Genomic DNA, 24,691 nt, shown 5'->3' on the forward strand with positions numbered 1-24,691 from the left:
TTGACAGTTCTCGACAATAATAGCATCCCCAGGTGAAGACCGTCTGTTCCTGCTAGAGTCTATTGATCTGACTGTAATTTGAAAGTGATTTAATGGATTGATATACGATAGCACATACAGTAGACTCCGTTTTTACAAAGTAACAAGAACTGCTTCTTTTAAAATTGCAAGTGACACCATTGGTTTGCGGTGATAAGATAATCAAAGCAGTGAATGGAATGACATTCAGATATTTGGCAAGCAATGTGATCAAATGGCTTTGCTTTTCCAGTTCACATTCTGAATGAAACCCTACTTTCTGTAGGGAAGGTGCAGGAGAGGCTTTGAACACCTCATTAAGTCTGTTTATGCAGCAGGGAGATCAGTGCAGATCAAAAAATGCTCTGTCATTAATCGAATGATTTCGGAAGGTAACTAGAAACAAGGTCTTTGGGTGGAAATCTTAAGCACTCTTCAGGATAGACCTCTGTGATTAGCATTGTCTGTTTCTGTTATCTTGATTGAGTTCAATAGGAAATTAACCTCCTAATTGACTGTTGGAAGAAACGACATGAGAGGTCAAAGAGGACCAATCTCTAGTCAATCATCTGTCTATAGAAAAGAAAAGAGAAAGGACTCAGATCACTGTTTAAATAGGGAAAATACAACAGTGCAGGCTAATTTTAGAGGCAGGATTGTGTAAACATTGGTGACATGGCAATTCCCATAAAATATCTGGCAATACCATCAGCCTTGTATTAATTTCAAATGGATACTTTATACACTTTTATAACATCCAATAATGTCCATTATAATATACAATCACAGGTTCCTAAGGGATATTTGTACCTTGACCTTGCCACACATTCATCCTGTGTTCACTCTATCGTAACTGATAGAAAAACATCCTGAACTGCTAATAGCTAGCCTGAGTAGCCTCTGAATACAAGCCAAAACAGTGAGAAGTCATTCATCTCCTCATCCTCTCTTCTTCTGCTTGGCTTGTGCAATACTTCCAAGCCAAGCCACTCTTTTCAGTGCAGCACTGCTGTCTTTAAAACTGCTGGTTTTCTTTGGATATATTTTTATATATATTTCAACACTATGAGTTTGGAATAATACTGTGAAATTGTGAAAAGTATTATAATTCCCTTTTCATGTTAGAGCTGTTTGAAAAGGCTGCCTGAAATTGCAGCCTGTTTTGGTGGGATGGTGTTTTGGTCTGCCTGGTGACAGCAGGAAATTGGTTAATAGGCCAATAAGAAAGAGAGTTCCAAACCTCTCTGCCAATAACAGCTAGTTTTCCGTTTTTTTCTCCCAACTCAGACCACTCCCAGACAGTCCTAGCAGAACTCTTGCTTGAGAAATTGCTCTTTGCTAAGAAGCTATTTTTGTTTCTTTTTGACCATTTTAATTGTAAACAATCACAGTAAGTTACTTAATTGTTACCCAGAAATGACTTGATATTGATATAAAATGGCTGCATTGGACATTTAAATCCTGGTGATGTGTAAACTGAACATGTGCCCAATTGCACATAGTTTAACTCATCCACAGATTTAGGGATCTCAAGCTAAAATGTATCTTGCTCAAATAAATAATTGTTTAATCTGCTACAGGCTCTGTATTCCGTTGTTTAGCCATAGTCTACAATATTACATGTAACTGTCCTACTTGCTTATCACAATGACCAGCAAAATGCGCAAAAGTCTACAGAAAGAACATCAAAGTAAGATATCCCCAATGGGCTCCATACAAATGTAGCTCCCTGTGGGATCAGTTTAATTGGGGATCCGATAGTTGGCAAGGTTCATGGCTGTCTTGTGCTAGATTGGGAAAGACATTCTGCCAGCGGTCAGAATCCCGACCAGGAAAACACCACAGCATGTTCAGAACCACGGACAGCACGTGGAAGAAGGCATACTGGTGGTGCTCTCCTTGTCTCTCTCTCTCTCTCGTGCGGTGCTTTGAAATGAGCGAGTTTATGCCTCACAGGTTACGGTTTACATCAGGATTCTCAGAACAGAAAGTGCGCGCGACTAGACGAACGTCTCAGAGCGGTTTCCTGCAAAAAGCAAGAAATCAACATAACATCAACATCATGCAGGTAAATAAATAAAAATATGACATGTATATTTTGATGTGTTGTTTTAATTGTTGGAATAACCTAAACAAACTGCTCAAGCACATTCACTCTCAGGCACATTCACTCTCAAGTTTGAGTTCAGTACGAGGCATATCTGCCAAATCCATGCGCACGTCATTCGTGCAATAAGTTACCGCAGAAAAAAAATCATAATTGAGATTTTGCATGTCTCATAAAGTGGAAGCACGTGACTGTTGTTGAATCAATCAAATGCAACAGTAACCAAACTGCTTGGTGATGCCATGGAAAAGTTGTCATGTAAGCTGCTTGGTGTATGAAAATGTATGCACTCTGGATAAGAACGTCCGCTAAATGACCTAAATATAAATGTAAAATGTGTCACTGATATTGTACCTGCTCTGATAATGACTTTATTCTATGCCATGTTGTGAAAATGGCTAGGGTCAACTTAATTATATTGATTCTTACCATCTGTAGTATTGTGTGTCAGTAGCTTAATTGTGGTGTACCCATGTACTACTCAATTAATTATGAGTATCAAATTCAAGCAGGCGATTACTATTTCATTTTTTCAAGTTAAGACATTGTCCAAAGGCAGGCATTCAGATATCACTTAATGTATTGAATCAACTAATGGTGTGCATATTGATATATAGAGTGACTGACTGTTGATCAAACCATTGTAGCAATTGTGCTAGACAGAAGTCTAGTAGCTGCAACAAGCTATTTAATAATACAATAGTTGAGCTTGTTGCTGAAGTTGTAAGGTGTATGGGGGGATTCTTTCTCTCTTGAAGGTGCTCAGCATTCTGTCAGATTCAGTATGTAGACATCACTCATTGCAGCTGCAGCTGGAGTTTGATTCTGTTTTCAGCAGTTGCCTTGCTGTTTGGAGCCATATGTTGAGATTTGACATGAAAACTATTTTGGTTATGACAACTCCCTGTAGAAGCTCAATGTGTTTACTTGTTAATGTGCGAAAGGCTAATTGGGAAAAAAAACTGAAAAATATGGAGCTGAAATGTCATCTTGCTTTGAGGGAAAAACAGGTCAAGAAGTAGTTGCAAGTGCCCTCCAGTTAATACACTGTAAATAATGTATAATACACAACCCCCTTGCATTATAGAACACACACACACACACACACACACACACACACACACACACTGGGATGTTTAACTGTGATTTTTGATAATTGAACACATTTTTGTTGTTGTCTTCAATGCAAATGCACAAATCTGAATTTAGACAAGATTCCGTAAGTCAGGCATGCATCTTCCAGATGTGTGAGGGGACAGACATGCATAGCGTGACACACAAGAACAGTGTGATGTTGAACCACAACTAAAGGCATTATCCCCTTGGCTTATGTAATGGTGACCTCATGTGATGTCCTTTTCCATCACTCATCTTTCAGCAGCTGTCCTATGCGGTGTGTCTACTAATGCATTACTGCACTTACTGAACAATATCACTTCCTCTCTTGGACAAAATGTTGACTGTGTTACAAATCAGCCATTCTTTAGGGAGTGAAAAGGACAGAAAGCGCCACAGAAAGTGGTTGTTAAATAAGACCTTAAGAATCCACTCAACAAGTTTGACTGGCAGTTTCACTAACTCCCAAATTGTAATTAAACTGTGTTCCTTGCTAGATTCACATTGGGAAACAGAGAGGAGCCCTTGATCTTTGTGACCGGAGTGGAGGTAACAACAGAGAAAAAATTGATGAAGGGGAAACAAGGAGGGAGGACATTATGATCAGCCCAGGGATTAGGAGCACTGTGTTCTTTTTTGTTTCCTCTCTGTCTCTCTCTTTCTCTCACTCTCTCAGGTTGTTTGTTTCCACTGGCACTTTGTGGCACTTTAAATAGAGCCTATGGTGAGAGGCATCTACTTTTGTACAGAGCTTGTGGAACTAGCTCTGCGATGGATTCAGGGTCCATTAGTCCGTTTGAATTTGGTTGATGGTCAGGAAAGTATCCAATGCTCAAGTTAATAATAGCGTATTTGTGAGGGGGAGGGTTCACACACCTAAATGTGAGCTGAAGAAAAGTTGTTGCATAATGAACATAAAGACACACTCCATTGCTCTAAGCAATGTCTTCTGCACAATGACATATAGAACTGCAATGCAAGCCTCTGTACAGCCTCCCTTTTGTATGTACAGCATGCCTTCAAGACTTGCAGTCCACCCCCCAAAAAATGTCATACACTTTTATACTGCCTTCAGACAGTATTCACACCCCTTGACTTTTTCCATATTTTGTTGTGTTACAAAGAGAGATTAAAATGGAATTAATTTTCTTACTTGTTTTGTCAACAATATACACAAAATTATGTCAAAGTGGAAGAACAATTCTAACATTTGTAATAAAAAATATATATATTTAAAAAAATATATATAGATCTTGATTAAATAAGTATTCAATCCCCTGAGTCGATACATGTTAGAATCCCCTTTGGCAGCGATTACAGCTGTGAGTCTTTCTGGGTAAGTCTCTAAAAGATTTCCCCACCTGGATTGTGCAACATTTGCCTGTTATTCTTTTCAAAATTCTTCAAGCTCTATCATTGGTTGTTGACCATTGCTAATTTCATGTATTGCCTTAGATCTTCAAGCAGATTCAAGTCAAAACTTTAACACGGCCACTCAGGAACTGTCTTCTTGGAAAGCAACTCCAGTGTAGATTTGGCCTTGTGTTTTAGGTTAATGTTCTGCTGAAAGGTGAATTCATCTCCCAGTGTCTGGTGGAAAGACTGAACCTGGTTTTCCTCTAGGATTTTGCCTGTGCTTAGCTCCATTCCAATTCTTTTTATCCTGAAAAACCCAGTCCTTAACGATTACAAGCATACCCATAACATGATGCAGCCACCACTATGCTTGAAAATATGGAGAGTGGTACTCAGTAATGTGTTCCATTGGATTTGCCCCAGGCATAACACTTTGTATTCAGCACAAAAAGTAAATTGCTATGCCACATGTTTTGCCATATTACTTTAGTGTTTGGTTGCAAACAGGATGCTTTTTAAATTTTTATATTTGTATTCTGGACAGGCTTCGTTCTTTTCACTTTGTCAATTAGGTTAGTATTGTGGTGTAACTACAATGTTGTTGATTCTTCCTACATTTTTTCATATCACAGCCATTAAACTATGTAACTGTTTTAAAGTCACCATTGGCCTCATGGTGAAATCCCTAAGTGGTTTCCTTCCTCTCCGGCAACTGAGTTAGGAAGGAGGCCTGTATCTTTGTAGTGACTGGGCGAATTGATACACCATCCAAAGTGAAATTAATAACTTCACCATGCTCAAAGGGATATTCCATGTCCTTTTTTTAACCATCTACCAATAGGTGCCCTTCTTTACGAAGCGTTGGAAAACCTCCCTGGTCTACAGTATGTGGTTAAATCTGTGTTTGAAATTCACTGCTCGTCTGAGGGACATTGCAGATAATTGTAAGTGTGGGGTACAGAGATGAGGTAGTTAATAAGGGGTGTGAACACTTTCTGAAGGCACTATCTTGGGACCGTCCACAAAAGCAACGAGGGAGCATTATGTAAATGATATAACCATTTCCACTGTAGTTGTCCCACTCTACTGTATTTTGACTGAGAGAGAGAGACACAGTGCACAGAGATGATATTAAATACAACATAATAACAGTGTTCTGAGTTACAGTGCATCCCTCTGTGACAATAATCAGCTGATCCCAGCTGTTCCATGCAGCCAGGCATTATGAGTACAACGGAAGCCTAGAGCAGATGTTCTCACCATAGGAGGCACAGCGTGCCAAGGTCTTGTGTGGGGTACGCGGGACCTGGCTTGATTGGATTTTTTTATTTGTACTTTTTACGTTCGCGATTGTTTAGACCGATCTAAAACAACACATGATTTCGTGATACTTTAGGCCAGAACCAAGTGGTAAAATGCCAGAGGAAAATGCTACTCTGATGCACATAGGAACATCAGAGGGGTTTGTCTCTATGACAGAAGCTGAGTTTCTATCATCTACAGTCGAGGAGTCAAAGAAATTGGAATTTGCTAGGAAGTGATCTTATGTGGGACTCATTTGATCTGTTCATTTTCTGTAAAAGAAAATATGTAGAATTAAAAGGAGGGTTCATATTAATTATCATAATAAAAACATATGTAGTGGTGGAATAACATTTGGGGAAATCTGGTCCAGACAGTTTCCTTATCCATTATCATTATTATTATTATTAAATATACTATCTAAAATATGTCAGGAGTCTTTTTAAACTAAGTAGAATTGTAGGAAATGAGCTTAAAAACCCTCAAATTAAACAACATCAAGCTGGTGGCGTATTTAATATAGGCTATTTCAATAGACAATATTAATACAAAAGGGGTTCGGCTTTGGCGTGTGAAAATGTGAAAATGTGAAAAAGGGGGCACTTGTGAAAAAAGGTTTTGCAACGCCCTGCCCTAAAGGGTCTGCGATTTACCAGCCAGTAGCACTGTACCCTGAAGCTTCTCAACTGCTGGCCCCTTTCTAACCAAACTATACAAAACCGGAATAAATAGTTACAATTGCTTAGGAAATATGTAAAAATGAGCTCTTTCCCAAAAGGTCACAGTAGTTGAGGAACCCCTCAGGTCTGTAGATCTAAACAGAAATAATTTAATACATTGCGATTTCAGACTCAGTGGTCAAAAGTAACCACACTGTTGCTTCTATTGGATTGTTCATTGAACAATTCATACAGGCAAATAAAATGTATTTGTCGCGAAATCTGCTTTAGCTCGCCAATAGGAGAAAGGAAGCAGGATTGATTGAGAGAGGAAGAGACATCTTGGAGGAGTGTATGGGGACTATGGAGACTATTTGAAGTATTTCTGTAAAAAAGCGAAAATGTATTTGCTTGTCCAAGTATGTATTATGTAGTATATAAACATTTCTCTCTGGAATATTTCTCCCACAAGAAAATTTCCCTTGTGCATTGTCTTTAGCTAATGGCCAAAAAGTTACCTTAAACTGTACTGTAGTGATCCAGGTCAGGGCAGGGAAAGTTCATCTTTAGGGATTGTATACAGTCAATCTATATTTAGCAGTCCTGTTATGGGCCAGTTCTACTGGAGTGGTGAGTGTACCACCTCACTGTGATCCATGGCAAGAGAAGAAGGGGAAGGATGCTGTATCTGTGTTGCATGTCAATGAGCTCTGTGTACACTGTGTTCTCCTACTCTGTCAGGACCAAGGGAGAGGCTACAAACTCCACACACACGGGGAGAAAGAGGGGCTGACAATTAAGAGGGCATGTGTTGGTGACGTGTGGTGATCAGCGGATGGTGCAGTCTCCCGCAGTGTGCATGATGAGTTGGATTATTAAGGGAGGATAGATAAACCCTGCTGCATCTCCCACATGTCAGGCTAAACGTTAATAATGTAGTACTGCGGATGCCAGGGCATACATGTATGTATGTATGTATGTGTGTGTGTGTTTTTGGGTTGGTAGGGGATGGTCTCTCTTGTCCTGGTGTTTAACACATGGCTGGTACTCAGAGTTTAACACATGGCTGGTACTCAGTGTTTAACGCATGGCTGGTACTCAGTGTTTAACGCATGGCTGGTACTCAGTGTTTAACACATGGCTGGTACTCAGTGTTTAACACATGGCTGGTAATCACTGTTTAACACATGGCTGGTAATCAGAGTTTAACACATGGCTGGTACTCAGTGTTTAACACATGGCTGGTAATCAGTGTTTAACACATGGCTGGTAATCAGAGTTTAACACATGGCTGGTATTCAGTGTTTAACACATGGCTGGTACTCAGTGTTTAACACATGGCTGGTAATCAGTGTTTAACACATGGCTGGTACTCAGTGTTTAACACATGGCTTGTAATCAGTGTTTAACACATGGCTGGTAATCAGAGTTTAACACATGGCTGGTATTCAGTGTTTAACACATGGCTGGTACTCAGTGTTTAACACATGGCTGGTACTCAGTGTTTAACACATGGCTGGTATTCAGTGTTTAACACATGGCTGGTACTCAGTGTTTAACACATGGCTGGTAATCAGTGTTTAACACATGGCTGGTACTCAGTGTTTAACACATGGCTTGTAATCAGTGTTTAACACATGGCTGGTAATCAGAGTTTAACACATGGCTGGTATTCAGTGTTTAACACATGGCTGGTATTCAGTGTTTAACACATGGCTGGTAATCAGAGTTTAACACATGGCTGGTATTCAGTGTTTAACACATGGCTGGTACTCAGTGTTTAACACATGGCTGGTAATCAGTGTTTAACACATGGCTGGTATTCAGTGTTTAACACATGGCTGGTATTCAGTGTTTAACACATGGCTGGTATTCAGAGTTTAACACATGGCTGGTACTCAGAGTTTAACACATGGCTGGTACTCAGTGTTTAACGCATGGCTGGTACTCAGTGTTTAACGCATGGCTGGTACTCAGTGTTTAACACATGGCTGGTACTCAGTGTTTAACACATGGCTGGTAATCACTGTTTAACACATGGCTGGTAATCAGAGTTTAACACATGGCTGGTACTCAGTGTTTAACACATGGCTGGTAATCAGTGTTTAACACATGGCTGGTAATCAGAGTTTAACACATGGCTGGTATTCAGTGTTTAACACATGGCTGGTATTCAGTGTTTAACACATGGCTGGTAATCAGTGTTTAACACATGGCTGGTAATCAGTGTTTAACACATGGCTGGTAATCAGAGTTTAACACATGGCTGGTATTCAGTGTTTAACGCATGGCTGGTAATCAGTGTTTAACACATGGCTGGTAATCAGAGTTTAACACATGGCTGGTATTCAGTGTTTAACACATGGCTGGTAATCAGAGTTTAACACATGGCTGGTATGCAGAGTTTAACACATGGCTGGTATTCAGTGTTTAACACATGGCTGGTATTCAGTGTTTAACACATGGCTGGTAATCAGTGTTTAACACATGGCTGGTAATCAGTGTTTAACACATGGCTGGTAATCAGAGTTTAACACATGGCTGGTATTCAGTGTTTAACACATGGCTGGTACTCAGTGTTTAACACATGGCTGGTATTCAGTGTTTAACACATGGCTGGTACTCAGTGTTTAACACATGGCTGGTATTCAGTGTTTAACACATGGCTGGTAATCAGTGTTTAACACATGGCTGGTACTCAGTGTTTAACACATGGCTGGTACTCAGTGTTTAACACATGGCTGGTAATCAGAGTTTAACACATGGCTGGTACTCAGTGTTTAACACATGGCTGGTACTCAGAGTTTAACACATGGCTGGTACTCAGTGTTTAACACATGGCTGGTATTCAGTGTTTAACACATGGCTGGTACTCAGTGTTTAACACATGGCTGGTACTCAGTGTTTAACACATGGCTGGTATTCAGTGTTTAACACATGGCTGGTACTCAGTGTTTAACACATGGCTGGTACTCATCCCCACCATGGCAGCTGACTCTGATCTTTTATTCATGCTGTTTTAAGGAGTGTGAATTATTGAGTGAGTTCCTCAGTGCTCTGTACGCCTTGGCTTCCTTTCATATTCAAATAGGAGATGAGGAGATTACGAGGGGGCTGGGAATCTCCCCCGATATTTTGCTCCATTCTCTACTCAAATAATGTAACAAAACAAGAACGCATGTGTGCCGCTTTGCGCATGCATACATACAAACACACACGCATACATACACACGCATACACACACGCGCATACACACACACGCACACACACACACACACACACACACACACACACACACACACACACACACACACACACACACACACACACACACACACACACACACACACACACACACACAAACTGACCATCCTACCAATCCTCGACTTTGGCGATGTCATTTACAAAATAGCCTCTAATACCCTACTCAACAAATTGGATGCAGTCTATCACAGTGCAATCCGTTTTGTCACCAAAGCCTGATATACTACCCACCATTGCGACCTGTACGCTCTCGTTGGCTGGCCCTCGCTTCATACTCGTCGCCAAACCCACTGGCTCCATGTCATCTACAAGACCCTGCTAGGTAAAGTCCCCCCTTATCTCAGCTCGCTGGTCACCATAGCATCTCCCACCTGTAGCACATGCTCCAGCAGGTATATCTCTCTAGTCACCCCCAAAACCAATTCTTTATTTGGCCGCCTCTGCTTCCAGTTCTCTGCTGCCAATGACTGGAACAAACTACAAAAATCTCTGAAACTGGAAACACTTATCTCCCTCACTAGCTTTAAGCACCAACTGTCAGAGCAGCTCACAGATTACTGCACCTGTACATAGCCCACCTAAAATTTAGCCCAAACAACTACCTCTTTCCCAACTGTATTTAATTTTTATTTATTTATTTATTTTGCTCCTTTGCACCCCATTATTTTTATTTCTACTTTGCACATTCTTCCATTGCTAAACTACCATTCCAGTGTTTTACTTGCTATATTGTATTTACTTTGCCACCATGGCCTTTTTTGCCTTTACCTCCCTTCTCACCTCATTTGCTCACATTGTATATAGACTTGTTTATACTGTATTATTGACTGTATGTTTGTTTTACTCCATGTGTAACTCTGTGTCGTTGTATCTGTCGAACTGCTTTGCTTTATCTTGGCCAGGTCGCAATTGTAAATGAGAACTTGTTCTCAACTTGCCTACCTGGTTAAATAAAGGTAAAATAAAAAATAAATAAATAAATAAACACACACATTAACAGATAATATCTTTTACATAGTCACACACATGCAGTACTCTGCCATGCACACCCATATATACTAGTGGGCCTTCCATTCTCCATCAATCCAGGGGTGATAAAGCTTCCTCTCTCCTTATCTATTATTTTCTTCATCCATGTCATCCTACAGCCCATTCTCCTCTTATCTTCAGTCACAGCATCCTGTATGTCTTCAGCCTCGGTGAACTGACTGTAACTTTGATATGTGACCCCATTGGAGCACTTTGGATTTATAACTATGCACATTCCATTGTTTTATCACGCTTTATTCTAACTTCTAACCAGACAGTGTCGCTAGGTAATGCTTAGGTGGCAAGTTGAAAGAATTGACAACTTTAGAGGATTTATTTTTTTCATTTTGTTGTATTGAAAATAAAATGCAGAAATGTTTAATTTACATTAGTATTCACACCGCTGAGTCAATACTTTGTAGCAGCACCTTTGGCAGCAATTACAGCTGTGAGTCTTTTCTTATTAAGTCTCTTTGAGTTTCCAGACCTAGAACATTTGCCCATTTATTCTTTTAAAAAACTCTTCAAGCTCTGTCAAATTGGTTGTTGATCATTGCTAGACAACCATTTTCAGGTCTTGCCATATATTTTCAAGTAGATTTATGTCAAAACTATAACTTGGCCACTCAGGAGCATTCACTGTCTTCTCCTGAACTTTTTTAGGCTTATCATAACAAAAGGGTACCATCTCAGCGGTCTTCGAGTGTCCACCCTGACATTGGAAGGTTGGGAGTTCGATCCCCGGCCGAGTCATACCAAAGGCTGTAAAAATGGGACCTGATGTGTCTCTGCTGCTTGATACTCAGCATTAAGGAGATAGATTGTTTGATATTGAAAGAAAATGAAGGCCCTGCAATAGATTAGCGTCCTGTCCAGGGAGTGTATTTGTACATCACATGCCAAGGCTCGTGCAAGGCTACAAAGTGATTGAATACTTATTGACGCAAGACATTTCAACTTTAAATTTTTAATTCATTTAAAAAAAACGTAGTTCCACTTTGACATTATGGGTATTGACAAAAACATCTCTAAGCCATTTTAAATTCAGGCTGTAACACAACCAAATGTGGAAAAAGTCCAGGGGTGTGAATAATTTCTGAAGGCACTTGTATAACTTTCGAAATACAGCTGCTATGAGGCATTTTGCAAAAACGCACAATCATACAGTATGATGCCAAATGGATGGCTTTTTTGTACACATTTTCCATAATATCATGTTCTTTCTCTTCCTCCCCCTCTCTGTCCAGCCTATACATTCTCCTCTGTGCATCCTCTAACCCTTCTCTACCAACAGTCTTCTCTGTAGTGTCCTTACCCCTCTCTCTGTCATCTGTTAACCAAGTTAGTTCTGTGTCCCCCAGGCTGATGGAAAAGGAGTGGACGGTGGCCTGCTGCCTGATGCCAACGGGAAGGAGCCCAGCCCAGGAGGACAGAGGGAGGACAGAGGGAAATGGCAGAAGCCCCGAATCACTCGTAAATCTCTGATGAAGTGCTGCCTCGTCAAATGGATCATTGACAGCACCACAAACACTCAGGGGCCAGGTAGGTCAGGGACAGTGCCAAACTTACATGAGGCTCAGTCATCCCAGCTACAGAGTTGTATGTGTTCTTCCCTGTGTGGGATAGCTGGGGTGGAGTGAAGACGAAGGCAGAGGAGAGGGGGAGGGGATGCAGGTAAGATTAATTTGAATGCGTCTACCCCATTTTATAGGACTATATTTTAACTCTGTCATCTCTCTTGCTGTCTCTCAGTGGACTTCTACTGTGCTAGCCACTCGTCTTTTTGTGTCACTTCAATATACTATCAATAAATCTCTATTCGTTCTCCACAATCCCAGCAAACTGATTGCCGTAGGCTTACTGCTGAGACTTGCCCTGTTAACTCTCCTGTAAACTCCCCTGTAAACTCTCCTTTAAACTCTCCTGTAAACTCTCCTGTAAACTCTCCTGTAAACTATCCTTTAAACTCTCCTGTTAACTCTCCTGTAAACTCCCCTGTAAACTCTCCTGTAAACTCTCCTGTAAACTCTCCTTTAAACTCTCCTGTTAACTCTCCTGTAAACTCTCCTGTAAACTCTCCTGTAAACTCTCCTGTAAACTCTCCTTTAAACTCTCCTGTAAACTCACTCTCCTGTAAACTCTCCTGTAAACTCTCCTGTAAACTCTCCTGTAAACTCTCCTGTAAACTCTCCTGTAAACTCTCCTTTAAACTCTCCTGTAAACTCTCCTGTAAACTCTCCTGTAAACTCTCCTGTAAACTCCCCTGTAAACTATCCTGTAAACTCTCCTGTAAACTCTCCCACTCTCTCCTTTTTCTCTTCTTTCCTTTTCCTTCAGTTATTTTAGTAGGGATTTAGAAAGCTTAAAATGACTATTGAAATAAAAGTCCCAGTGTTGACAGTAATGTACCAGTCATCTCTTACTGAAGGGAAGCTGCCTCCAGAAAGAAACTATGGCCAGTCATTTTGTCAAATTGGTAATGATCAATGACTTTTGTTTCAAAGCCTTTGTGGATGACTTGCTATACCCTTTTTCAGGAACACGTACAACACATGCAAAAAGATATCTTTAAGTAAATAAGGGTGTTGTTGAAAGAGTACATTATTTGTTTTTTCTGTCCAGCACCTGAACTAGTTTGATATTTGTAATTTTATACGGGTGGAAGTATGAGCTGAATATGGAGGGAGTAGCAGAGTGTCTGTTACTGCTTGTACCCCCGGTATGCCCTCGTTTTCTCTATCTATCTAAATTATTGACATTGCCCTTCTGTGCATGCATACTGGGGCTAACATGTTCATGTGCACTCACCAGAGCGAAGAGACCCCCAACCACCATCCCCAACCACCATCCCCCCCCCCCCCCCCCCCCCCCCCATGTTAACCCCTCCACTGCCCTGCCCTGCGTCAACTCTAAGCCCTTTCCAGTAAGGAACCACCAATACAACCATGTCTAGGCATTGCCATCTGCTGGATAGTATTAATCATTACATGACACAATATAAGTACTCTCTATGTACACCAGATGGTAGTCACACACTCTGGCAGTCTTAGAACCTTTCAGAGGGAGGGAGGGAGGGAGGGAGGGAGGGAGGGAGGGAGGGAGGGAGGGAGGGAGGGAGGGAGGGAGGGAGGGAGGGAGGGAGGGAGGGAGGGAGGGAGGGAGGGAGGGAGGGAGGGAGGGAGGGAGGGAGGGAGGGAGGGAGGGAGGGAGGGTTGTACTGTAAGCAGATGGTTGTGTTTTTGTGAGTTGCTGTCGTATGATTGATATTCTGGGGCTATTCTGGGGTTATTAATGTTTGCTCTGAAGAGTGCAGAAATGCCGATATGCCAGCATTAAGCCTTGTCCGTCTTTAATGAAAGGGATAGATCAGCATTTAGGGAGCATGGACATTTTGCTGCTGTCTTCGTTTTCAATGGTTTATTACATGAGCTAACCTTGTACTGTATGCATGAACACAAGGCTCTGCCTGACACTGTTGTGGCAGTTCTTACGGTTATAGAGACCTGTTCCCATTCCAGTCCTAAGACCAGTATTTTGCATCTCATTGATTTATCCTCCCCTGCTCCCTCTCTCAGCTCCTGCTTAAACTCTCTCCAATAAGATGTGCACACTCATCAGTTATGAACTCTACCTCTATTCATATTTTTTACTGCCTCACACTCATGCACACCACAACTGATATCATGAAAGCATTGGTGGATTGTCAATGAATGTTGCTGAAACTTTACAGAGACTTTGTAAGGTGTTTTGGGATAGGAAAAAGTCATTAGGGCACTCTGTCTACCTCCACTATTCTTCTTTTTTAAAGTCCCTTAATAAACTCAATTGAAATATCAGTTTGTTGAATTAGAACCACAATGTGAGGTTTCTTTTTGAATCCAGTGTTATGTTGGCCGTGTGAATGGGGAGATAGACACAGGCAGCGCCACACAGGGCAGGGCAGACTCCTTCACTCTAAGTGCTGCTGGTCATATTCCAGCCATCAGTGGATGTGGATCAATGCCTGGTTTACAGCTTTACATCATCCTTGAAATGCCTGGGAAAACAAGGAAACGCTCAGACCGTCAATTAGAAACTATTAGTGAAAAAACAACACATAATCTCTCCGGTCTCGCTGCCCTACTCCCCTCTCTCATCTTCCTCACTCGCTCCAACTGGAGACTGCACTAGAGGGATAATTCCTGTCTTGATGGACCTGTAGGACAGACTTACCCAAAAAGGGAGACACAGGGGATTCAGCCCTTAACTGGTGCAGAATGTATACTACGGAAGATACTTCACAGAGGATGGAGATATTTGGGAGATGAGGAATCAAGTGGTATATGTTTGTTTTCAACTCAATACCATGCACTGGATTTGGATTTAGAGGGACTTTTTGAAGACAAGAAGATATTATCATCAAACTCACCTTTTTGCTTTTGCTGAATATCAAGGGGTTAAATGAAGGGCACCTGGAACAGAGTGACTGTTAATGGATCTCTACCTTCACTCTATCTTTACCGTCTTCATCACGGGGAGCATCGTCACCTGAGAGTTCACTTCCTTTAACACTGTGTGTGGGTGGGAAAATGGGGGGAGTAAAGTGTGACCCATAGATTTCAGGGTTCGCAGCTATTTTTCAGACATCTTGTTCAATTGTTTGTTTTGATGTTTTCTTAGACACACACATCCAGCAGCAAACATTTGTTAAGTTGTGGAAAACGCATCCAATATGTTCAGAGCTGGCCAATAGCAAGCTGATAAAGGTTCTTATTCAAACAAGTCAGCCATGGTGCTGGAAGGCATGGAACTGATTGCAATTACTGTAGTCATTGGCCTGTTTTTTGTAGTGTTCAAGCAGTTTGGTGTCTGGGAGCCCTTGACATTAGATGGTAAGTAACAAGGAGAGACTCTACAGTGCCCTGTTCTTTTCAAGGCCATCATATTCCTCACAGATAGACAGAAGCTTCTTGTACTGTGTTGGTGATAGTTGAAGATATACATGGATTTCAGTGTTGTCACTTTATGAGAGAAGACGGGCTTCCACTGCAACTCTAGACAAACTGCCTCAAGACAACGAAGGTTTCATGTCTTATTACTGGTTTATAGAGAAAGAAATGACTTAAACCAAAATACTGTGACTGTCTGGCTTAATCTGATTGTATGTGTTCCCCCCTTCTCACTTCCCTACATTTCAATTTCTCCCCTGTCTTCCTCTCCCCATTCCACGCTCTGTTTGTTTGTATTTCATAGATGGTGAGCACACACACAGTAGTAACTCCCTGTATTCGTAATTTCCTTTTGTTATTCATTCATCATCCTCTCCCACTTTATTGTTCACATGTCCACCTTCTTTTTGCCAAAATATTGTACACCATTTTCATCAAATCCAATTTCTCTGTTACCCACCACACAAATTGCTCTCCCTCCCAATTTGTTCTGATTGTCCCGTCTTCCTCTCCTGATTTCAACCTTTCTCATCCGCTCCCGTCCTATTCTTGCCTCTCACCTGATCCACATTCTTCCCTCCCTTTCACCTTTCACCTCTCCCCTTCTCCCGACTCTCCTTCATTTCCCTGGGTTCTCCTCCTCTCTCTCTTTCCCTCTCCTCTCTCAAACAGAGAGTAGCGACTGTGAATTGGAGCTTTCTACTGTTCGTCACCAGCCTGAAGGCTTGGAACAGCTCCAGGTCCAGACCCAGTTCACCAAGAAGGAGTTGCAGTCACTCTACAGAGGCTTTAAAAACGTGCGACTGGGACTTGGCTGGGCGTAGAGCACCGAGTAGGAGTGGGGTAGAGGTTAAACACACACTGTCAGGGACTTGAAGGACTGCAAAGATATCATCTTACAATATGTTTGATATACTTGCATAGCTACACACATTTATTTACACAGATATTTACACTCACTCACTACGAGCTGTTACACATATATTAGCCGATAACAAACCGTTAGATATATCTATTTTCATAGATATTTAACTACATTTATAAATACATACAGCGCATTCAAGTTAAGCACTTAGTACTTAAATATATTTTAATTTCCCTCTGAACAGGAGTGTCCCAGCGGGCTGGTGGATGAGGAGACTTTCAAGAACATCTACTCACAGTTCTTCCCCCAGGGAGGTAGGAGTCTGCCCTCAAGTGATGTAAGGGAGGCACAATGGAATAGTACAGCAGAGAGGTAGTACTGCAGATAGGTGGGAGACTCCCTTTCAACTGCTGCTACGTTGTTAGCTCTTTCAATTGGGCTGTGATTTAATAGAGAGCATTAATCATACTGTTTTGTAATCAACATTTGATAAGAAATTGAAGATTCTGAACCTCACCTATTGATTTATATATGCTGTAAAGACTGACCCATTTCACCCAGAGCGACCTTCAAAGTGGATAAAAGGGGAAAGAGAATAAATAACCAGCTGTCACCCACTGTATACCTGCCTAATGTTAACTACATTATCGGTAACCCTTCTCAGATGCCACCACATATGCACATTTCCTGTTCAACGCATTTGACATGGACAGAAATGGCTCTATCCGTTTCGAGGTAAGCAAAGCTCCTCTTAAATTAGGTCAGTTGTCCTCTCGTATTAAACCTTCCAGAACAATCAACCTTAGCCATCCCGATAACATGCTCAATCTATAAAACAAATTGCCTTCAGTAGATGAAATACTTCGACAGTCAGTAAGGTTTTCTATGTTTTTTTGCAGGACTTTGTGATTGGACTATCTGTACTGCTCAGAGGTTCAGAAACAGAGAAACTCAGATGGGCCTTCAATCTGTATGATATCAACAAGGATGGCTACATCACCAAGGAGGTACAGTGTAAGGTCATGCATTTCCTGTTTGTTGCATAGAGATGCTCTTCTGCTAGACATAACATTCCAAGACCTGGCGCTGACTCATGACTGTATGTGTGTGTGTGTGTGTGTGTGTGTGTGTGTGTGTGTGTGTGTGTGTGTGTGTGTGTGTGTGTGTGTGTGTGTGTGTGTGTGTGTGTGTGTGTGTGTGTGTGTGTGTGTGTGTGTGTGTGTGTGTGTGTGTGTACAGGAGATGTTGGCCATAATGACGTCCATCTATGACATGATGGGCAGGTATACCTCTCCCAGTGTACGAGATATTGATCCATCTGAGCATGTGGATAAGTTCTTTCAGGTACATAAGCTCCCAGTGTATGACCCCCTCCCATCTCACCCCCATGTCTAACATTTTACCTTGATTAACACCTTCTGTCCTTATGTTTGTGTTGTTTCTGTCCTAAAGATGTATTTTTTTGGCTATTGTGTAATAAGAACTCTCGTCTGTTTGAGTTTTCCCAACCTAAAAGCTTCACATTTTGTTACTGTGGAAGCGCACAACCGGCCCAGCGTCGTCCGGGTTAGGGTTTGGCCGGGGTAGGCCGTCATTGTCAATAAGAATTTGTTCTTAACTGACTTGCCTAGTTAAATAAAGGTTAAATAAAATTCAAAAATTGTAGTTCTGTATGTAATCGTATGAGATATTTAATGGCTAGCTTTTTCAGAAAATGGATCGGAACAGAGACGGGGTGGTGACCATTGATGAGTTCATAGAGACTTGTCAGAAGGTAAACACATCCTCCACAATCTTTACTGATGAAAAGATGTACTGTACATCATGTTAGAATGCCCAGACAAGCCACATGCTATTACATGGCTTTAACTCGCCTGGCTAACATTCCAGGTATTCCTGTAGCTGGCAGACAGCAGGTTAACTGACAGGTTTGTCTTACAGAACCTGTTCATGTCAGAGGAACACAAAGCATATGAAGAGCTAAGAACAGTTCTGCCATAAGTAGTGTTCAATTGACATTGTGTCCTTAACAACTGGTTCCTCAACTTTTTATTTCTCTCACCAGGATGAAAATATCATGGCCTCCATGCAGCTCTTTGAGAACGTCATCTAGGTCTAGGAACGGAAGGAGAACATGGATAGAAGTATAAGTCCTGATGACCTTTTATTGCTTCCGATACCAGACCCTACAAGCCCCTCTACACTTTAACCCCTCACCGTTTGATAATAGAAAAATATTCACACACATCGAGATGAGGACAGTAAACATTTGGCAGGGGGCATAGGGAAATGACCTTTTAAACGTTTGATTCCACTACGCACTGTATATGGGAAAATAATCCCTTCAATGGTTCTATTGACAGTAGAGGTCGACCGATTATGATTTTTCAACGCCGATACCGATGCCGATTATTGGAGGGCCAAAAAAGCCGATACCGATTAATCTGACTATTTTTTTTTACACTTATTTGTAATAATGACAATTACAACAATACTGAATGAACACTTATTTTAACTTAATATAATACATCAATAAAATCAATTTAGCCTAAAATCAATAATGAAACATGTTCAATTTGGTTTAAATAATGCAAAAACAAAGTGTTGGAGAAGAAAGTAAAAGTGCAATATGTGCCATGTAAGAAAGCTAACGTTTAAGTTCCTTGCTCAGAGCATGAGAACATATGAAAGCTGGTGGTTCCTTTTAACATGAGTCTTCAATATTCCCAGGTAAGAAGTTTTAGGTTGTAGTTATTCTAGGAATTATAGGACTATTTCTCTCTATACGATTTGTATTTCATATACCTTTGACTATTGGATGTTCTAATAGGCACTTTAGTATGCCAGTGTAACAGCATATTTTCCATCCCTCTCTTCACTCCTACCTGGGCTCGAACCAGGGACACATCGACACCAGCCACCCTCGAAGCAGTGTTACCCAAGCAGAGCAAGGGGAACAACTACTCCAAATCTCAGAGCGAGTGACGCTATTAGTGCGCAACCTGCTAACTAGCTAGCCATTTCACATCGGTTACACCAGCCTAATCTTGGGAGTTGTTGATAGGCTTGAAGTCATAAACAGCTGCTGGCAAACGCACGAAAGTGCTGTTTGAATGAATGCTTATGAGCCTACTGGTGCCTACCATCGCTCAGTCAGACTGCTCTATCAAATCATAGACTTAGTTTTAACATGATAACACACCGAAATACGAGCCTTAGGTCATTAATATGGTCAAATCCGGAAACTATCATCTCGAAAAACAAGATGTTTATTCTTTCAGTGAAATACGGAACCGTTCCGTATTTTATCTAACGGGTGGCATCCATAAGTCTAAATATTCCTGTTACATTGCACAACCTTCAATGTTATTCTGGCAAATTAGTTTGCAACGAGCCAGGTGGCCCAAACTGTTGCATATACCCTGACTCTGTGTGCAATGAACGCAAGGGATGTGACACAATTTCACCTGGATAATATTGCCTGCTAACCTGGTTTTCTTTTAGCTAAACATAAACGTTTAAAAATATATACTTCTGTGTATTTATTTTAAGAAAGGCATTGATGTTTATGGTTAGGTACAGTCGTGCAACGATTGTGCTTTTTTCGCAAATGCGCTTTTGTTAAAACATCCCTTGTTTGGTGAAGTTGGCTGTCTTTGTTAGGAAGAAATAGTCTTCACACAGTTCGCAACGAGCCAGGCGGCCAAAACTGTTGCATATACCCTGACTCTTTTGCAAGAGAAGTGACACATTTTCCCTAGTTAAAAGAAATTAATGTTAGCAGACAATATTAACTAAATATGCAGGTTTAAAAATATATACTTGTGTATTGATTTTAAGAAAGGCATTGATGTTTATGGTTAGGTACACGTTGGAGCAACGACAGTCCTTTTTCGCGAATGCGCACCGCATCGATTATATGCAACACAGGACACGCTAGATAAACTAGTACTATCATCAACCATGTGTAGTTAACTAGTGATTATGATTGATTGATTGATTGTTTTTATAAGATAAGTTTAATGCTAGCTAGCAACTTACCTTGGCTTACTGCATTCGCGTAACAGGCAGGCTCCTCATGCAATGTGGTTAGAGAATTGGACTAGTTAACTGTAAGGCTGCAAGATTGAATCCCCGAGCTGACAAGGTAACAATCTGTCATTCTTTATTTGTATTTTTATTTGATTTATTTCACCTTTATTTAACCAGGTAGGCTAGTTGAGAACACCTTTATTTAACCAGGTAGGCTAGTTGAGAACACCTTTATTTAACCAGGTAGGCTAGTTGAGAACACCTTTATTTAACCAGGTAGGCTAGTTGAGAACACCTTTATTTAACCAGGTAGGCTAGTTGAGAACACCTTTATTTAACCAGGTAGGCTAGTTGAGAACACCTTTATTTAACCAGGTAGGCTAGTTGAGAACAAGTTCTCATTTACAATTGCGACCTGGCCAAGATAAAGCAAAGCAGTTCGACACATACAACAACACAGAGTTACACATGGAGTAAAACAAACATACAGTCAATAATACAGTAGAAAAATATGTCTATATACGATGTGAGCAAATGAGGTGAGATAAGGGAGGTAAAGGAAAAAAAAGGCCATGGTGGCAAAGTAAATACAATATAGCAAGTAAAACACTGGAGTGGTAGATTGGCAGTGGAAGAATGTGCAAAGTAGAAATAAAAATAATGGGGTGCAAAGGAGCTAAATAAATAAATAGAGTGAGGGAGAAGTGTTTCCAGTTTCAGAGATTTTTGTAGTTCGTTCCAGTCATTGGCAGCAGAGAACTGGAAGTAGAGGCGCCCAAAGGAATAATTGATTTTGAGGATGACCAGAGAGATATACCTGCTATAGCGTGTGTTACAGGTGGGTGCTGCTATGGTGACCAGCGAGCTGAGATAAGGGGTGACTTTACCTAGCAGGGTCTTGTAGATGACCTGGAGCCAGTGGGTTTGGCGACGAGTATGAAGCGAGGCCCAGCCAACGACAGCATACAGGTCGCAGTGGTGGGTAGTATATGGGGCTTTGGTGACAAAACGGATGGCACTGTGATAGACTGCATCCAATTTATTGAGTAGGGTATTGGAGGCTGTTTTGTAAATGACATCGCCGAAGTCGAGGATCGGTAGGATGGTCAGTTTTACGAGGGTATGTTTGGCAGCATGAGTGAAGGATGCTTTGTTGCGAAATAGGAAGCCAATTCTAGATTTAACTTTGGATTGGAGATGTTTGATGTGAGTCTGGAAGGAGAGTTTACAGTCTAACCAGACACCTAGGTATTTGTAGTTGTCCACATATTCTAAGTCAGAACCGTCCAGAGTAGTGATGCTGGACGGTCGGGCAGGTGCAGGCAGCGATCGGTTGAAGAGCATGCATTTAGTTTTACTTGTATTTAAGAGCAGTTAGAGGCCACGGAAGGAGAGTTGTATGGCATTGAAGCTCGTCTGGAGGGTTGTTAACACAGTATCCAAAGAAGGGCCAGAAGTATACAGAATGGTGTCGTCTGCGTAGAGGTGGATCAGAGACTCACCACCAGCAAGAGCTACATAATTGATGAGAAGAGTGTCGTCCCAAGAATTGAACCCTGTGGCACCCCCATAGAGACTGCCAGAGGCCCGGACAACAGGCCCTCCGATTTGACACACTGAACTCTATCAGAGAAGTAGTTGGTGAACCAGGCGAGGCAATACTTTGAGAAACCAAGGCTATCAAGTCTGCCGATGAGGATGTGGTGATTGACAGAGTCGAAAGCCTTGGCCAGGTCAATGAATACGGCTGCACAGTATTGTTTCTTATCGATGGCGGTTAAGACATCGTTTAGGACCTTGAGCGTGGCTGAGGTGCACCCATGACCAGCTCTGAAACCAGATTGCATAGCGGAGAAGGTGCAGTGGGATTCAAAATGGTCGGTAATCTGTTTGTTGACTTGGTTTTCGAAGACCTTAGAAAGGCAGGGTAGGATAGATATAGGTCTGTAGCAGTTTGGGTCTAGAGTGTCCCCCCCTTTGAAGAGGGGGATGACCGCAGCTGCTTTCCAATCTTTGGGAATTTCAGATGACACGAATTAGAGGTTGAACAGGCTAGTAAATAGGGCTTTCAACAATTTTGGCAGATAATTTCAGAAAGAGAGGGTCCAGATTGTCTAGCCCGGCTGATTTGTAGGGGTCCAGATTTTGCAGCTCTTTCAGAGCATCAGCTGACTGGATTTGGGAGAACGAGAAATGGGGAAGGCTTGGGCGAGTTGCTGTGGGGGGTACAGTGCAGTTGACCGGGGTAGGGGTAGCCAGGTGGAAAGCATGGCCAGCCATAGAAAAATGCTTATTGAAATGTTCAATTATAGTGGATTTATCGGTGGTGACAGAGTTTCCAAATCCTCAGTGCAGTGGGCAGCTGGGAGGAGGTGTTCTTGTTCTCCATGGACTTTACAGTGTCCCAGAACTTTTTTGAGTTTTTGTTGCAGGAAGCAAATGTCTGCTTGATAAAGCTAGCCTTGGCTTTTCTAACTGCCTGTGTGTATTGGTTTCTAACTTCCCTGAAAAGTTGCATATCACGGGGGCTGTTCGATGCTAATGCAGAACGCCATAAGATGTTTTTGTGTTGGTTAAGTGCAGTCAGGTCTGGATAGAACCAAGCGCTATATCTGTTCCTGGTTCTAAATTTCTTGAATGGGGCATGCTTATTTAAGATGGTGAGGAAGGCATTTTTTTAAATAACCAGGCACCCTCTACTGACGGGATGAGGTCAATATCCTTCCAGGATACCAGGGCCAGGTCGATTAGATAGGCCTGCTCGCTGATGTGTTTCAGGGAGCGTTTGACAGTGATGAGTGGAGGTCGCTTGACCGCTGACCCATTACGGATGCAGGCAATGAGGCAGTGATCGCTGAGATCTTGGTTGAAAACAGCAGAGGTGTATTTAGAGGGCAAGTTGGTTAGGATGATATCTATGAGGGTGCCCGTGTTAACGGCTTTGGGGTGGTACCTAGTAGGTTCATTGATAATTTGTGTGAGATTGAGGACATCAAGCTTAGATTGTAGGATGGCTGGGGTGTTAAGCATGTTCCAATTTAGGTCACCTAGCAGCACGAGCTCTGAAGATAGATGGGGGAAATCAGTTCACATATGGTGTCCAGAGCACAGCTGGGGGCAGAGGGTGGTCTATAGCAGGCGGCAACGGTGAGAGACTTGTTTCTAGAGAGTTGGATTTTTAAAAGTAGAAGATCAAATTGTTTGGCTTACAGACCTGGATAGTAGGACAGAACTCTGCAGGCCCCCTTTGGCCGTTCTATCTTGTCTGAAAATGTTGTAGTCAGGGATGGAGATTTCAGAGTTTTTGGTGGTCTTCCTAAACCAGGATTCAGACACGGCTAGAACATCCGGGTTGGCAGAGTGTGCTAAAGCAGTGAATAAACAGTTAACCCACCGTTCCTAGGCCGTCATTGAAAATAAGAATGTGTTCTTAACTGACTTGCCTAGTTAAATAAAGGTGTAAATAAATAAATCGGCCAGATCGGTGTCCAAAAAGACCGATTTCCGATTGTTATGAAAACTTGAAATCGGCTCTAATTAATCGGCCATTTCGATTAATCAGTCGACCTCTAATTGACAGTTCTACTTTCCTTACCATGGACACCCAGGGAATGGCAACATAAAAATGGAAATGTTAGTACATTGTACAGTACTGCCCATGCCTGAACAGATTATGATCCCTTGCATGTTTGCCTGAGACTAGTGTAAGTTCATGATAACACAGTGGAATGCAAATATGAAAATTGTTATTGAGTAGGCTGAAACCTGATATTGTACTTGTGTATGTGTGTGTGTGTGTGTGAGTGTGTGTGATCGTGTGTGAGCGTGTGTGTGTGTGTGTGTGTGTGTGTGTGTGTGTGTGTGTGTGTGTGTGTGTGTGTGTGTGTGTGTGTGTGTGTTTGGGGTCACAAAACTGGATACCTAGGATAAGTTGATATTCACACAATAGCTTGGGAACGTAAAAGCTTTTTACCTTGCACCCCCCACCCACCCGGGTATAGCTCATCAGCATCAT

At 41.7% G+C, this 24,691-nt stretch overlaps 1 protein-coding gene across 2 annotated transcripts; it reads left to right on the forward strand.

The window, feature by feature from the left end:
* Positions 1-1,908: 1,908 nt before the first annotated feature.
* On the forward strand, positions 1,909-19,088 carry LOC109868729 (calsenilin-like). Of its 2 annotated transcripts, XM_031803018.1 has the most exons (10): positions 1,909-2,086; positions 12,213-12,393; positions 13,873-13,875; positions 16,452-16,576; positions 16,889-16,958; positions 17,309-17,379; positions 17,544-17,651; positions 17,884-17,988; positions 18,356-18,418; positions 18,710-19,088. In XM_031803018.1, exons 1-10 carry the CDS (start codon positions 1,952-1,954, stop codon positions 18,755-18,757), a joined length of 909 nt encoding a protein of 302 aa, XP_031658878.1. In that variant the 5' UTR covers positions 1,909-1,951; the 3' UTR covers positions 18,758-19,088. The 2 variants fall into 2 exon arrangements, with proteins under 2 accessions (XP_031658878.1, XP_020314051.1); XM_020458462.2 differs by lacking the exons at positions 1,909-2,086; positions 12,213-12,393; positions 13,873-13,875 and adding an exon at positions 15,495-15,722.
* The last annotated feature ends 5,603 nt before the right edge of the window (positions 19,089-24,691 follow it).

Source organism: Oncorhynchus kisutch, linkage group LG23, assembly GCF_002021735.2.
Source record: "Oncorhynchus kisutch isolate 150728-3 linkage group LG23, Okis_V2, whole genome shotgun sequence".
NCBI classification, from domain to species: domain Eukaryota; kingdom Metazoa; phylum Chordata; class Actinopteri; order Salmoniformes; family Salmonidae; genus Oncorhynchus; species Oncorhynchus kisutch.